Here is a 13,613-nt window from a genome sequence, read left to right as displayed (position 1 = left end):
TCCTTGAAATTAAATAAATTGACGAAGGCTCGTTTCTCTGCGTGACAAATATTGATGAAGCTTATTAAATTGTTATTAATATTCCGAAAATCGTTATTTTGTTAATAAAAGCCGTTTTCGTAATTACTGTTGTACAAAACATCTAATTTCAAAATACTTGTACATCGATATGCTACAATTAAAATGTTTACTCGCTAGTTTGTGAAGTAGCTTGGATACCTATCAGATAGTATGTACAATTGCCTGGTTTCCGGTAGAAAAGACAATACTCACGAAGTAATAAGTAAGTTATTCAGAGTAGGCCAGAACTTTGGCCCACTCGTAGCTACGTCCCTGTTTGTAGTTGGTTCATATCGAACTGAAATGTTCAAACGTACACATCGAAAACATAATTATGTGTGTCTAGACTGCATTGACAAACAATAATAATGATTGTACCGAGCACCTACGAGCTGCTATCATTTGTTAGTGTTTTCTTTTTGTCATTAGATTAAAGAAACCTTTAAATTCACTGACACAGAAACGTCTAACCGCTACCTTGGTCTGTTCTCTTTTTCCTACAAGTATAAATAAAATGAATGTGTTTTGAAATCTAGCTATAAAAATAGCTTAGACTATGTCCACTGTATTTTGTTACACGTATTCGTCAGTTACATACTTTTACACGATGAATAAATAAAATAAAGAATATAATCTAACAATAAAGAGCTTTCTGATCAACTCCTAATAAGGCTATTAAATATCTATTGGGTATGGTAAGTGCGACGCAGATTGTTACTAACTTTTTAATGTTCCTACAGTAAAACTAACTATTGTCGCACTGGTTAGAAAAAGACAGTTCCCCATTGACATTAATAATCATAATCATTACTGTACTTTCCCTGGCAAGGCACATTACGCTTTAATGGCCTTTGGTATTGTTACTGATTATAATTATTTTTTTATTATACGTATGATTGTATATTTATAGAGAACTTCACCTTTACAAGTATAGTCTCTGTGTGATACATAGACAGTACTGGCCTTGAAATTAGTAAAGAAATAAGGTAATAAATACTGATTTACGACAAAATTTATTTGAAATAATTGTGCGTTTGTCTGTAGCCTCTGTACGTATGAAATCTTTAATAATAATTTCCTAAATACGATCGTCTATGAAGCAATGTTAATGGTGAAGTACTTAGAATGCGTCATTTTTTGTTAAAGTTCTTTTACGACTTTGACTTTTCCGTGTTGAAAAAATGAAGGTAAAACAACTTACTATGTTAAACAGCATTCGAAACATGCTTGTATAAGTAGATACATAGTCTACACACACATGTGTCTAGTGTAGGACCTGTACGTGCTCTGAAATTAACTTTACGAATTATTTATTCATTAAATTATCGGTACAATGTTTCTTCATACAGTCTATAACGAATGTAACGGAATCATGATTATGGTAAACTGTTATTAAAATCAGTTAATATATAGAGAATATTCTCTTGCATCTGTTGCAAATGAAACATTAATTTGTAAATTTTAAAAGATTTTTAATTGTACTTAACAGTTATTTCGTCAAACCTTTATTTCTTTAGCGGTAATATGAAACAATTGCTAAGTACAATTAAATTAGTGTTTTATTTTCAATAAAAAGAAAAATGGTAATTTCATTAGCCATGGGTTGCAAATGTACCGTTTTATACCCTCTGGTTGCACCCATGGGTGGTCATTAATGTCCTCGCTTCGTAGCCTTAACTAATGAGCCAAGTTTTTCTGGCGCAGTTGAAAATATGCGACAAGTACTGTATATATATTGAAAGTAACAGATCAACTGCTAAGCTACAGCTTCCCTCTAATTAGAAATCAAGGTCCACCTTGGGCATACAAAACCTTGATTGAAAACTTCGGTTTGAAACGTCATTTTCTTTTAATTAAAAAACAGACAATACTCTTTTGGAATAATATGTAGGTATAAGGTGAGTAAACACTTTAGCAAAGTGCGCAGATAATTTTCTATACATGGAGTACACTTCGAAACAGTAGTCAGCACATTTTGAATATTTATTTAAATAAAATTGTTTTGGAAACAGTTATATGTTCGTTTTGTTTCGTGAAATGAAGTAATAACTGTTTATAACGAGTGGAAATGTTTCTTAATTTGGCCCGCTCGTTGGTCCATTAAATTTTCATTGTATTTCCGAAAATTTTTTCGTAAATTTTGAATCTGTTCCCCTTTTTGGAACAGGCTAAATATTTTGCAATACTGAGTTCAACCTACTAAATGCAGTCAGTTGTGTTAGAGTTAGAGAAAATGACAATGTCAGACAGTGTCACTACTTCGTTCTTGTACTTTTCCTACTATAAGCCTATGATCCCACCCCAACGCTTTTTTTTTAACCGTTTTTCAGAATATAATATTGATTGTCGGTAATAGTTGTGCGTAAAAGCTCGTGCCAAATAGTTTTTCTTAAAAGCTCGAGCCAGATAGTTTTTCTTAAAAGCTCGGGCCAGATAGTTTTTCTTAAAAGCTCGGGCCAGATAGTTTTTCTTAAAAGCTCGAGCCAGATAGTTTTTCTTAAAAGCTCGGGCTAGATAGTTTTTCTTAAAAGCTCGAGTCAGATAGTTTTTCTTAAAAGGTCGAGCCATTGACTATCGCTGCAGCTGATTTTTCCGAAGAAATCTAATAGAAATTTAAATTAAAAAGAAAATTTGTAATGTATAAACTCCACAATCGGAATCTCGAAATAGAGAAATAATCGAAAAGGTTTATGGGCGATGGTAGTACTTTTGTTTTGTTCTGACTAAACTGAAATTACTGTCCTCAAGAATATTTATCTTTTTGAAAAGCTCGCATTGCAAATAAAGGCATTTTAAATTTGCTTTTTGAGTTCCAAAGTCATGTTTTATACATTACCGTGTTTTGTATATCTATTACAAATTGGTTCATTAAGATTTAATTTTAATTTTAAAATGATATGCTTGTGTAATCGTCGTCGAATTTCGCTACTGTGACAGAGCCCGTAAGGCACTGTTGTAAAATGTATATGTGCATATATTGTCGATTTGATACGTGATCGGTTTGAAAATTGAAGTGTTAAAAATTCTATAAGCGTAGTTTTGTTTCTCTTTCCATAGCAAATTTACTATGCTTACGCATTAATACTCTACGATATAATGCAGAAAGCAAACAGTTAAAACATTTTAGTTTTATTGTGGACGGCGTTCTCAAAAGGGCAAGGGAATATACAATAAATGTACATTTATAAACATTTCATTAAATGGTCATTCACTTAAATGTTAATTATAGTAATTTCTTTGTTTAACAATCGTTTTATTCAATTAAGATGGGCGCACAGTGTAGCAAATGAAAAAAATGTATGTCATCACCATTTAGACACTCGAGCAAACGAATAATGATTAGAAGAAGTAGTTTTAAAGTATAGTGGTCTGTCGAAACCAACTAGAGCAGGTGTGGTTCACAGAAAGGTGTTTAGCACCTACAGATTGTTTAATTTGAACATCTAGTGGGACGTAGACAACATTTTCTCATATGGTAGCTTACATAGTATCTGTTGCAACTTTTTATTCGCAAATTTCCTAATCACTTCTTTCTTTTGTTCTAATTAATTGTGGACTACACCAGTTTCCTGTAACGTCCACGTAATGGGCAGTATGAAACTGTAACACTCAATTTTCCACTTGATATTATTATCGATAACATTTACTATAAAGGGTTCTAAATTTTCTCTCATCTTCATCATAAGGTCATCAGTCCTAAGACTGGTTGGACACGTACCTCCACTCTTTCCTATCCTGAGCTAAACTTCGCATTTCCCTAAAACTAGAACACCCACATCCTTAACTATTTGCGAACAGTAATCTAATCTAGGTCTACCTCTACCCTCCTAACTCCTGTTTCTGCCTCTAATATGTCTCTGACTAGACCTTCATGCCTGAGAAGGTGTCCTACCAACCTATCTCGCCTATTTCTTATTGACTTCCATAGAGTCCTCTGTTCTCCTATTCTTTCTAATACCTCTTCATTTCTAACCTTTTCTACCCACGATATCCTCATCATCCGCCTATAACACCACATTTCGAACGCTTCTAACCTTTTCTTTTCCGCCGCTCCCACTGTCCATGTTTCGTACCCGTACAACGCCGTGCTCCAAACATTAACCGTTCGCGAGCATAGAAGTGACTTCTTTTTATTAAAGGCGACACGACCCTGCGCTATCCTCTGCTTTATATCCCTACTACTCCTTCCATCCTCACTTATCTGACTTCCTAGGTATCTAAAATCAGCCACTTCTTCTAATTTTTCGTCTCCTATTTTCTCTATATGCACATAATTTTATGTAGGTATTATAGCAAGCAGCAAGTGGAGCTTGCATTGTTTTCAACAACTGTTCAAGTTACAAAAATAATTAGATTTACTAAAAACAAGCTGACGAAAGAGCAATTACATTTTTTTTTGTAAGAATATTGGCGTCGTTGGACAATAGTTTTACATGGCTTCTGTTAACTTGGGGCGACCATTACATTACGAGGGTGGATTGATAAGTTTCCGGCCTGACCAAGAAAAACAAGGTTTTTAAAAATTTTTTTTTTTTATTTCTCAACATAATCTCCTCCAAGGCTGATACATTTCTCATAGCGGTGTTCCAGTCTATTAATGCCATCTCTATAGACTGATTCGTCAAGCTCCTCAAAATAACCATTTACAGCTTCGATTACTTCTTCATTGTCCGCAAATCTCTTACCGCCAAGCCATTTTTTGAGATTAGGGAACAGAAAATAGTCACTCGGGGCTAGGTCTGGAGAGTAAGGAGGGTGCGGCATCAATTCAAACTTTAGATCGTTGATTTTAGCCGTCGCAACGATTGACGTGTGCGCTGGTGCGTTATCGTGATGAAACAAGATTTTTTTCTTCGCCAGATGAGGTCGTTTAATTTTCACCTCGTGGCTCAAACGTTGCAATAAGTCTGCGTAGTATTGACCAGTGATAGTATTACCCTTTGCAAGGTAATCAATGTATATAATACCTCTTGCATCCCAAAAAACAGTAGCCATAACCTTGTTCGCCGAAAAAATTGTTTTTGCCTTCTTTGGAGTTGGTTCCCCTGGTCCAATCCACTGTTTAGACTGTTCTTTGGTTTCAGGAGTGTAGTGGTGGACCCACGTTTCGTCAACGGTTACGAATCGACGCAAAAATTCGCTTGGATTACGCTTATACAATGACAAATTTGCGGTAGAAATGTTTTTTCGAATCAATTTTTGGTCGACTGTTAGCAAACGCGGCACCCATCTTGCACAGAGCTTTTCCATATGCAAATGTTGGTGCAAAATATGTTGCACACGTTCATATGACATCTTACAGGTCTCAGCTATCTCACGCACTTTCAATCTGCGGTCTCCCAGCACTATTTGATGAATTTTTTCGATCATATCTGGAGTTGTGACCTCAACGGGGCGTCCTGAGCGAGGCCCATCAGAGGTGCTCACACGACCCTTTTTAAACTCGGAAACCCACTGCTTAACGGTTGAATATGACGGGGAGGATGTCCCCAGTGTTGAGTCCATCTCTTTTTTGATTTCCTTCGGCGTTAACCCCTTCAAATAAAAGTATTTGATGACAGCACGATTTTCCTGCTTTTCCATTTTTACGAAAACCACAGAGGCGTCTTGTTCAGCGTGCTGTCAAACCTACACTAGCAAGGAGATCGGGCTGAAACTATAGCTACAAGCTATCCAAGGATGGTACTATAGAATGTCACCTCAAGGTAGGCCTAGTGGCGTCATCTCTTGGTTAGGCCGGAAACTTATCAATCCACCCTCGTACATTACACTACACACGATTTGTTTGTTGCAAGTTGCTTTAAATGTTTAAATGTATGAAGTGAAAGTTGCAACAAGGCTAAGCCCCGCTGCATGTTTTGTTCGGCAAAATATTTGGCGGTAGTGATTAGCATTAGAAAACCGAATCAGAGGCGTTGTTACTTCTATTAATTTAAATCTTATGATGGTATTGCGAAATAAAGTGGTTAAATAATTATCGCATGTCTAATTATATTAAATACAAATAAATATTAAATAAATTCTATCTTTATTGCTACTATATTTCTTTATCATATTGTTGTGCCAAAGTTCCTTGTTCTTTTGCAATTCACAAATATTTAGGGAAAGGATTCTATTAATTCGTCTTTTTGGTCGGACTTCGCCCACTTAAAACAGAAATAATTGGTTTATCTCGTTTGGCGTTATTTTGTATTTCCTTTTACGGAATGTATGAAGATTTTTTCACGTGCTTATTCGTTGGTAAGATTTTAACTAGGTATGGAAGAGGTAAGGACATTCTAGAGCAGGAGAAGAAAAATGAGCGCAACGTTGTTATCAGATACTGCGTATAACTTCTTCAAGTGTTTACTACTAGGCCTCTGCATGGAGGCCAAAATAAAAAGAGGTAATTTCAAACTTGCTCTGCTAACAACGACCACCACCTATAAATAAACCAGTTCGCAGCTGACATCAAAGGAAGCAATTTCAGCCTTCTTTTGTGCTCTGAAAAACTGCAGATGACCAAATCGGTAATAAGGTGGGATATAGTCATGTAGATAGCAGGTTTGACTTTAAACGACGTATAAAACGTATGTAACTATAGATATACTGTGTCCAAATGAAACTATGAAATAAATAAAGAGTGTTATTTCCGATTATTGCCCATGAACTTCTACTTTCCCATTACACATTCTTGTAAATTCTTAATTACACTTTATGGAGCATACTTCCTTCTTAAGGATTCATAAGCTGCCTCTAATTAACAAGAAAATGCAGGACATTCTTTAATTGCGATATCGCTCGTTCATCCACCCTGTATCTTAGTGTTGTTTGTTTAAAAACCAAAAGAAAATTGCTCTACCAGATCATCTGCGTAATACCATCATCTTTCGCTTATAATAGCAAACATCTGTGTTTAAAAGTGTTTCGTTTTAAATATTTCATTAATGGTGTGCTGAAGTGGTTTAGCAAAACTAGGCTAGTCAACGAGTAATATTGGTAGGTATATTTTTAAACCCATATAAATCATGGTCGGGACGTAACACCATGACAGATGTGAGAACTGGGAACATGTTTCCATGCACCCCCAATTTCACCACTCTTTCTCGATACGATGAAATGAATATGGAGTGGTTTTAAATAACACACGCTATCATTACTATTATGTGAAATTCTTGCTGCTTTTGATCGATGACGTCAAAAGCTTTATGGAATCCTGTTGAAGCCTCTGGATATATTTTTAGCTTTTGGGTGTATTTTGTAATTATTAAAATATACACTATGCAGTCTAATGGTTCAATTTAAAAATTGCAGAGCAGATACTCTTCTTGTAATGTACAGTTATAATTAATAATCTTTGTTATTTATCGTTTTGATTTCTATGAGTCTATAAGAAGTAGAAGATGAAGAAACAGTTATATTAACCATCTGTTATATTTATATGTATTTAAGTTGAGTACCTTTAAATATTGTTTACAATATACACGTTCGTTGTCCTCAAAAAGGAAACATTAATTACAACTTCGTCTTCAGCGAGTTATTACTATCGGGCAGAATTATCCACTTCATGACAAGTACCTATTATACTAGCGCAAGTCTCCTGTTCTATTTGCCTACACCTAACAAATAACAGGAAATAATAGTAATAGCAGGACAATAGCAATATTTTAACTTTTTAGTTTTATATTAGATATTTATTTACAAACGCACAAAGGATGAGGTGACCTAATAAGTTTTGGTGATTTAAAAAGGTCTTTTATGGATTTACTTTTTACATTCCTTTTGTGTTAGTAAATAAATAAAATAAAACAGCAATTAAAGTAAAAAAATCCTTGCTGATAATTATCATTGTTATTAGAAAGTTTAAAGGCATTTTCTATGAAAAGAAACAGAAATACAAACGACATGATTACCTATCGTAATTACTAATCGTAAAAGAGTGTTAATTAACAGTAGCAATTTCGATTTGGAGCAAATACAATAATGTCGTGTCTTGTACGCTGTTTTAATAATCAAATATTCTGTTAACATAGCAGTACCAACACGCGCTTCAACTTTTATATAAATAAGGTGTGTCTGAATTTAACAATGGTAACGTGACTTACATTTATGTGACTGTATGTCTACCGAACATATTAAATGTACCTACCTGATGTGTTCAGAATCAGCTATAAACCATTACTAAATTTATTAACCCGAGCGTATAAAACTTTTTACATCAGTTTTAATCAACTTTGATGTAGGTACCTAACTATTCTTGAGGTTTACAAAAAGCTATGGGCAACAATCAATCGTTAATTAATATTATCAATTTTCAAATCGCTCACTTTAGAAAACTTGGTTTAAATTATTTTTGGAAGGAGTAACTGTCAATCATTTTCATCTTCACGTAGGAATCGGCAATTTTAATTTAATTTGTGATATCGTGAGGTATCAATACCTTGCCTAAAGATAAAACTTTACATTTAGCGAATCCAATAATGGAAATAGAATTGGTTCCAATTTTGTCTTCGTCAGACTCTAGGTACAAAACTTACATGACGTGTGTCAATACTCGTAATGTGTTCGTATATGCATAAAATTAACAATATAATAACACGTCTTCGTGTTGTGTTAAATAATTTTACACATAAGGAATGAGACACCAAGGTCAGTAATTGTTTTTGAATCCAACGACGTGTTTCTTCGCTTTTATGCATAGTTGCGGCTCATCTTTGGCATAATTCTTTATCAATATGTTACAACATTTTATGAGGCCTTGACCCTTTAATTGTAATAAAAATATACAATATCTCGCAACAAGTCATCTACAACTTCCGTCACTATAATGTTTGTAAAATGAATCATAACATTACTAACAGTTGTACAATTATTTTTGAACCTTTGGTACACCTTGGATTACATAAAGTACGAGCAATGTAACATGGAACTCAGTTTTACATGGTCCCATAAATTTTTATTCAAATTTCTTCAAATAAAATTATATTTATTATGTACGTATCTACCTACGTATAACGACTACTTATTTGAATATTAAAACTAAACTTGTATCATTTAGATGACTTCGTTAGCGTTAATGTTTTAATGATCTGTGTTTTTAGAATTAGTGGGAATTCTGTATTAATGTTGGATTTTCCTTTTTAAAATACTAAGCTTTGCTTAGAATAGGTAACCTTTGACATTAGAACGTGTAGTTTAATGCGTCGTAGATAGAAATAAAGCAAGAAATTTATTGTCCTCTGAAAAATGTTATTCACATTAAAATAAAATTATTGCATCGATAAGATAATTAAGTTCAATGTGCTAACAAATCGTTTGGAACTTTGCAATGTACACTTGAAATTTATAAAGCAATAATTACGATAAGAAGAAATTAAACGTGTAAAACGGGACGACTTTTAATTACAGAATGCTTTGTAAGAAATTAAGTATTAAATTTAATTTTTGTGTTACAGATTGAGATCTAAAAAGGACTAAAGTTAACCAACCGTAAGAAATAATGAATATCATTCGTAAAGATTTATGAGCGGATGGGCTCGTCATGCCTGTTTCAAGGAGTTGTATTTTTACATGCAAATATGAGGCAGTTCTAGTGTTTTTGGTGTTACACGAATTAATTGGATTTTTCACTGTCTGCCATGCGTGGTTACCCGATTCATCATCAAAAATCGTTAACGAGATAGGACAAGTCAATAGTATTCAATTTGCTGGAAACTATTCGCGGCCAAATCATTTTACAATACTTAACATCGATAATGATTCGGTATTGATCGGTGGACGAAATGCCATCTACAACTTAAGTATTTACGACTTATCGGAGAGGAAAAGTCGACGGATAGTATGGCATTCATCAGAGGCAGATTCTCAGTTGTGTATTTTAAAAGGAAAAACAGATGATGACTGCCAAAATTATATCAGAATATGGTTTCAAGTAGACAATGGCGTCACGCTTATTTGTGGCACTAATTCCTATAAGCCTCTTTGTAGGCATTACAAACATAACGTAAGTTAAGATACATCTCCGTAAAAATCATTTTTCTTCAGCTGTTTCATTTTTGAATGTTTTGCAGAATGGAGTTTTCATGGTGAGGAATGAAATCGATGGAAAAGGAAAATGTCCTTTCGATCCTAATGACAATAGTACGGCTATTTTTAGTAAAGGCCACTTGTACACTGCAACAGTAGCTGATTTTTCTGCAGCCGATCCCTTGATTTATAGGGAACCGCAGCGTACCGAAACTTCTGATCTCAAACAACTTAATGGTAATGAAAAAGATAACGTGTTTTTTTTTTGTGCAACTGTTTTTAATGTTTACGTAAATTTTTAGCCCCCGATTTTATTAGTTCGATTAGTTACGAAAACTTCGTATTTTTCTTCTTTCGGGAAACCGCCGTGGAATACATCAATTGTGGAAAGGTAAGACACGAATAAAAGGGACAAAAGAATTACTTTCAATGCATTGTGAATTGCAGATTCGGTATTCAAGAGTTGCTCGGGTTTGTGAAAACGACAAGGGCGGTCCCGGTCCTCGTCAATTTCGTGAAAAGTGGACGTCTTTTTTGAAAGCTCGCATGAACTGCTCGGTACCCGGCGAATATCCATTCTATTTCGACGAAATTCGTAAGTAAAATAGACGCAATGCCGTCTATATTGCTCGTTTAACGTTTTTTTTTTTTATTTCGATATAGAGTCTGCCAGCGACGTGGTGTCGGGCAAATATGGGAAAAGCTCTGAAAGTTCCATTATTTATGGAGTATTTACGACCCCTAGCAATGCAATCGGAGGGTCGGCTATATGTGCCTACAACATGCGAGACATAATGGCTGCTTTCGAGGGAAGCTTTAAAGACCAAGAAAAATTAAACTCCAACTGGCTTCCCATACCCGAGAGTAGGGTATGTTGAATATTAAATTTCAATGTTCTATTTGCCCATTTTGCGATACATAAAACGTTATCGCTTCATGTTCTTCTTTTAATTCTAAACACAGGTTCCATTACCAAGACCAGGGCAATGCGTTAACGATAGCAGACAGTTACCAGGAAATGTGGCAATGTTTGCCAGAACTCATTCATTGATGGAATCTGCCGTTCCTGCTATCCACGGAAAACCTTTGTTGATTAGAGTCAGTCTTCAGTATCGTTTTACAGCAATAAATGTTGACGCTCAGGTCCACACAGTAAACGACGAAACTTTTGATATTCTCTACATTGGGACAGGTAAGTCCCCCTTACTTGATATTCTATTATTAATCAATTATAATCATCATTCGTTTGTTTAGACGATGGAAGAATCCTGAAGGTAGTCAATGTACATCACGCTGACTCGTTCAAAGGAGTCGTCATTTCCGAAAATACGGTTTTTTCAAACGGATCTCCTGTAAAACAGATAAAAACTGCCCCAGGATATGGAAATGTAATAGCTGTTACCAAAGACCAAGTTCGATTAGTGAATCTAAATCATTGTTCAAAAGTAACAGATTGCAGGTAGGAACATCGTTGCGTTAGGTCCAAAACGTTCGTAATTTACTTATTAAATTTTTTCATACAGAAAATGCGTGGAGCTGCAGGATCCTCATTGCGCGTGGGATACCAAAAAATTCCAATGCGTAACTGTAGAAGGCACTTCAAATAATAATAGAAGAAGCTACTTAATCCAAAACATCATGCGCGGAATGGACCGAAGATGTTGGGCACCAACAGGTATTTACATAGTTATTATTTATTTTCTTAACGGTCGTGGTTCTTTTTTTTCAACGAATGTTTAATTTAAGACGAAAAATTGTCTGAAGAAAAGGAGTCCGAAGATGATAACATAAAGAATGAAATAATTGATGACTACAAAGACGGTCGGAATTCGGTGTTCACGAACAGTAAAGAGCGTGATCATGATTATGAAGACGTATTGGCTGATAAAAGTATTAGTGGTTGTACAGTTCGACAAAGGCTGCACATAGTCATCATTGGTTCTTCATTAGTAAGTTTGTTCTTGGGTTTTATCGGTGGTTATATATTCTCGAAGAAATTTCACCACCAACCGCAGTATCCAGAAGCACCATTCATCGAACAGCACAACCATTTAGAAAGGTAAGTTGATTAAAGTTAAAACGGCGAACTGTTGAACATGCTTTGAAAAATACTTTTCAATTTTCAGACTGAGCAATCCCCCGAATAGTTTTTTGGCCCCGAAAGCAAATAAAACGGTAAACTTAGTAGTGAATGGACCACAAAATTCTCAACCTCTTAAAAAAGATAACTTAGAAACGAACAAAGATTTAAATATAGCCAGTGATGGGACACTTCAAAAAATCAAAAAGACTTACATTTAAGCGAGAAGTCGATGGTGAAAAAAGTTAAGTGAATTTATTATATTAGCGGTTGTACCTGTGTTTTTGAAAAGGACCAGTAGCCTTTAATTGTTAATGACTAGAATCGTTTTAAGCTAATTACTGTCGCATGTCCCTAGATTATTTTTTTTTTAACGCAGTTGACATTGTTATTAATTTTGATTGGTTAATGATTTTGGCTTTAAAAGTGAACGCATTTTTAGTGCCTTCACGAAATTCGACAGAAAAAAACTAAACCTTAATAAATATCAATACAATCACAATCGTAGATTATTGGCTATAAGTGCTAAATGAGGCTAATTGTGATAAGAATGATGTACCATTTGATTTTTATCTTGGAAAGATAACATTTTTGTGTTTCTGTACTAANGACGGTGCAGGAGCTCCATAACTAGGAGAGGGCGCAGGAGCTCCATAACTAGGAGACGGTGCAGGAGCTCCATAACTAGGAGACGGTGCAGGAGCTCCATAACTAGGAGAAGGGGCAGGAGCTCCATAACTAGGAGAGGGCGCAGGAGCTCCATAACTAGCCGACGGTGCAGGAGCTCCATAACCAGCTGAAGGAGCTGGTGTTTCGTACGTTATTATTGGTACAGGTGCGCCATAATCAGATGATGTTTCTGGTGCTCCATAATCCGACAAAGGTTCTGGAGCCCCATAGCCGGATGAAGGTTCAGGAGCTCCATAACTGGGCTCTGGTGGTGGTGCTCCATAAGTTGATGACGGGGAGTCGTAAGTAGAAGCAGGTGGTCCGTACGATGGAGAAGGAGGACCGTATGATGTCAATGGAGGACCATAAGACGATGATGGTGGTGGTCCATAAACCGGCTTCGGAGGACCATATACTGGTTTTGGAGGACCATAAACAGGTTTTGGTGGACCATACGAAGGCTTTGGGGGTCCGTATTTTGGCTTAGGTGGACCGTAGACGGGCTTTTTACTTTTCTTTATAATTTTAATCACTTTAATTTTTTTGAAGACTGGCGCGTCTCTTTTTACTCTATAATCCTTAATGGTTATTTCTGTTGACTGCGAGAATACCACCAAAAACGATGCAATCTACAAAAAAAAGATTTTTTATTTTGTCGACAGTTTAGATAACGTTTTATTTCGGATTAAAACTGCCGAAGAATTATATAAACAATTGCATTTACTAGTTTACCGTAAAGTTTTAATAAAGTAAAAGTAATTACCAAAATAAGCGGTACTAAAATCCTTGGGAAACCCAT

At 35.3% G+C, this 13,613-nt stretch overlaps 2 protein-coding genes across 2 annotated transcripts in view; one reads left to right on the top strand and one right to left on the bottom strand.

Annotated features, from left to right (window-relative positions):
* Positions 1–12,753, top strand: part of LOC108741282 (semaphorin-1A) — a 24,747-nt gene extending 11,994 nt beyond the window's left edge. Inside the window, exons 2-11 of the mRNA XM_018476027.1 lie at positions 9,495–10,042; positions 10,110–10,302; positions 10,368–10,456; positions 10,513–10,660; positions 10,729–10,934; positions 11,029–11,257; positions 11,320–11,524; positions 11,589–11,740; positions 11,812–12,124; positions 12,192–12,753. Coding sequence (XP_018331529.1) covers positions 9,581–10,042; positions 10,110–10,302; positions 10,368–10,456; positions 10,513–10,660; positions 10,729–10,934; positions 11,029–11,257; positions 11,320–11,524; positions 11,589–11,740; positions 11,812–12,124; positions 12,192–12,366 — 2,172 coding nt within the window. The 5' untranslated portion in view covers positions 9,495–9,580 and the 3' untranslated portion in view covers positions 12,367–12,753. The remainder of the gene's footprint in view (positions 1–9,494; positions 10,043–10,109; positions 10,303–10,367; positions 10,457–10,512; positions 10,661–10,728; positions 10,935–11,028; positions 11,258–11,319; positions 11,525–11,588; positions 11,741–11,811; positions 12,125–12,191) is intronic.
* LOC108741254 (extensin-like) lies at positions 12,715–13,613 on the bottom strand. The gene is made up of 2 exons (XM_025976182.1): positions 13,578–13,613; positions 12,715–13,443 (listed from the first exon to the last, which is right to left on the bottom strand). Exons 1-2 carry the CDS (start codon positions 13,611–13,613, stop codon positions 12,715–12,717), a joined length of 765 nt encoding a protein of 254 aa, XP_025831967.1.

Source organism: Agrilus planipennis, unplaced genomic scaffold, assembly GCF_000699045.2.
Source record: "Agrilus planipennis isolate EAB-ADULT unplaced genomic scaffold, Apla_2.0 scaffold199, whole genome shotgun sequence".
Taxonomy (NCBI): Eukaryota; Metazoa; Arthropoda; class Insecta; order Coleoptera; family Buprestidae; genus Agrilus; species Agrilus planipennis.
Note: the sequence above shows the minus strand (reverse complement) of the source record. Positions and strands in the feature narration are given on the sequence as shown.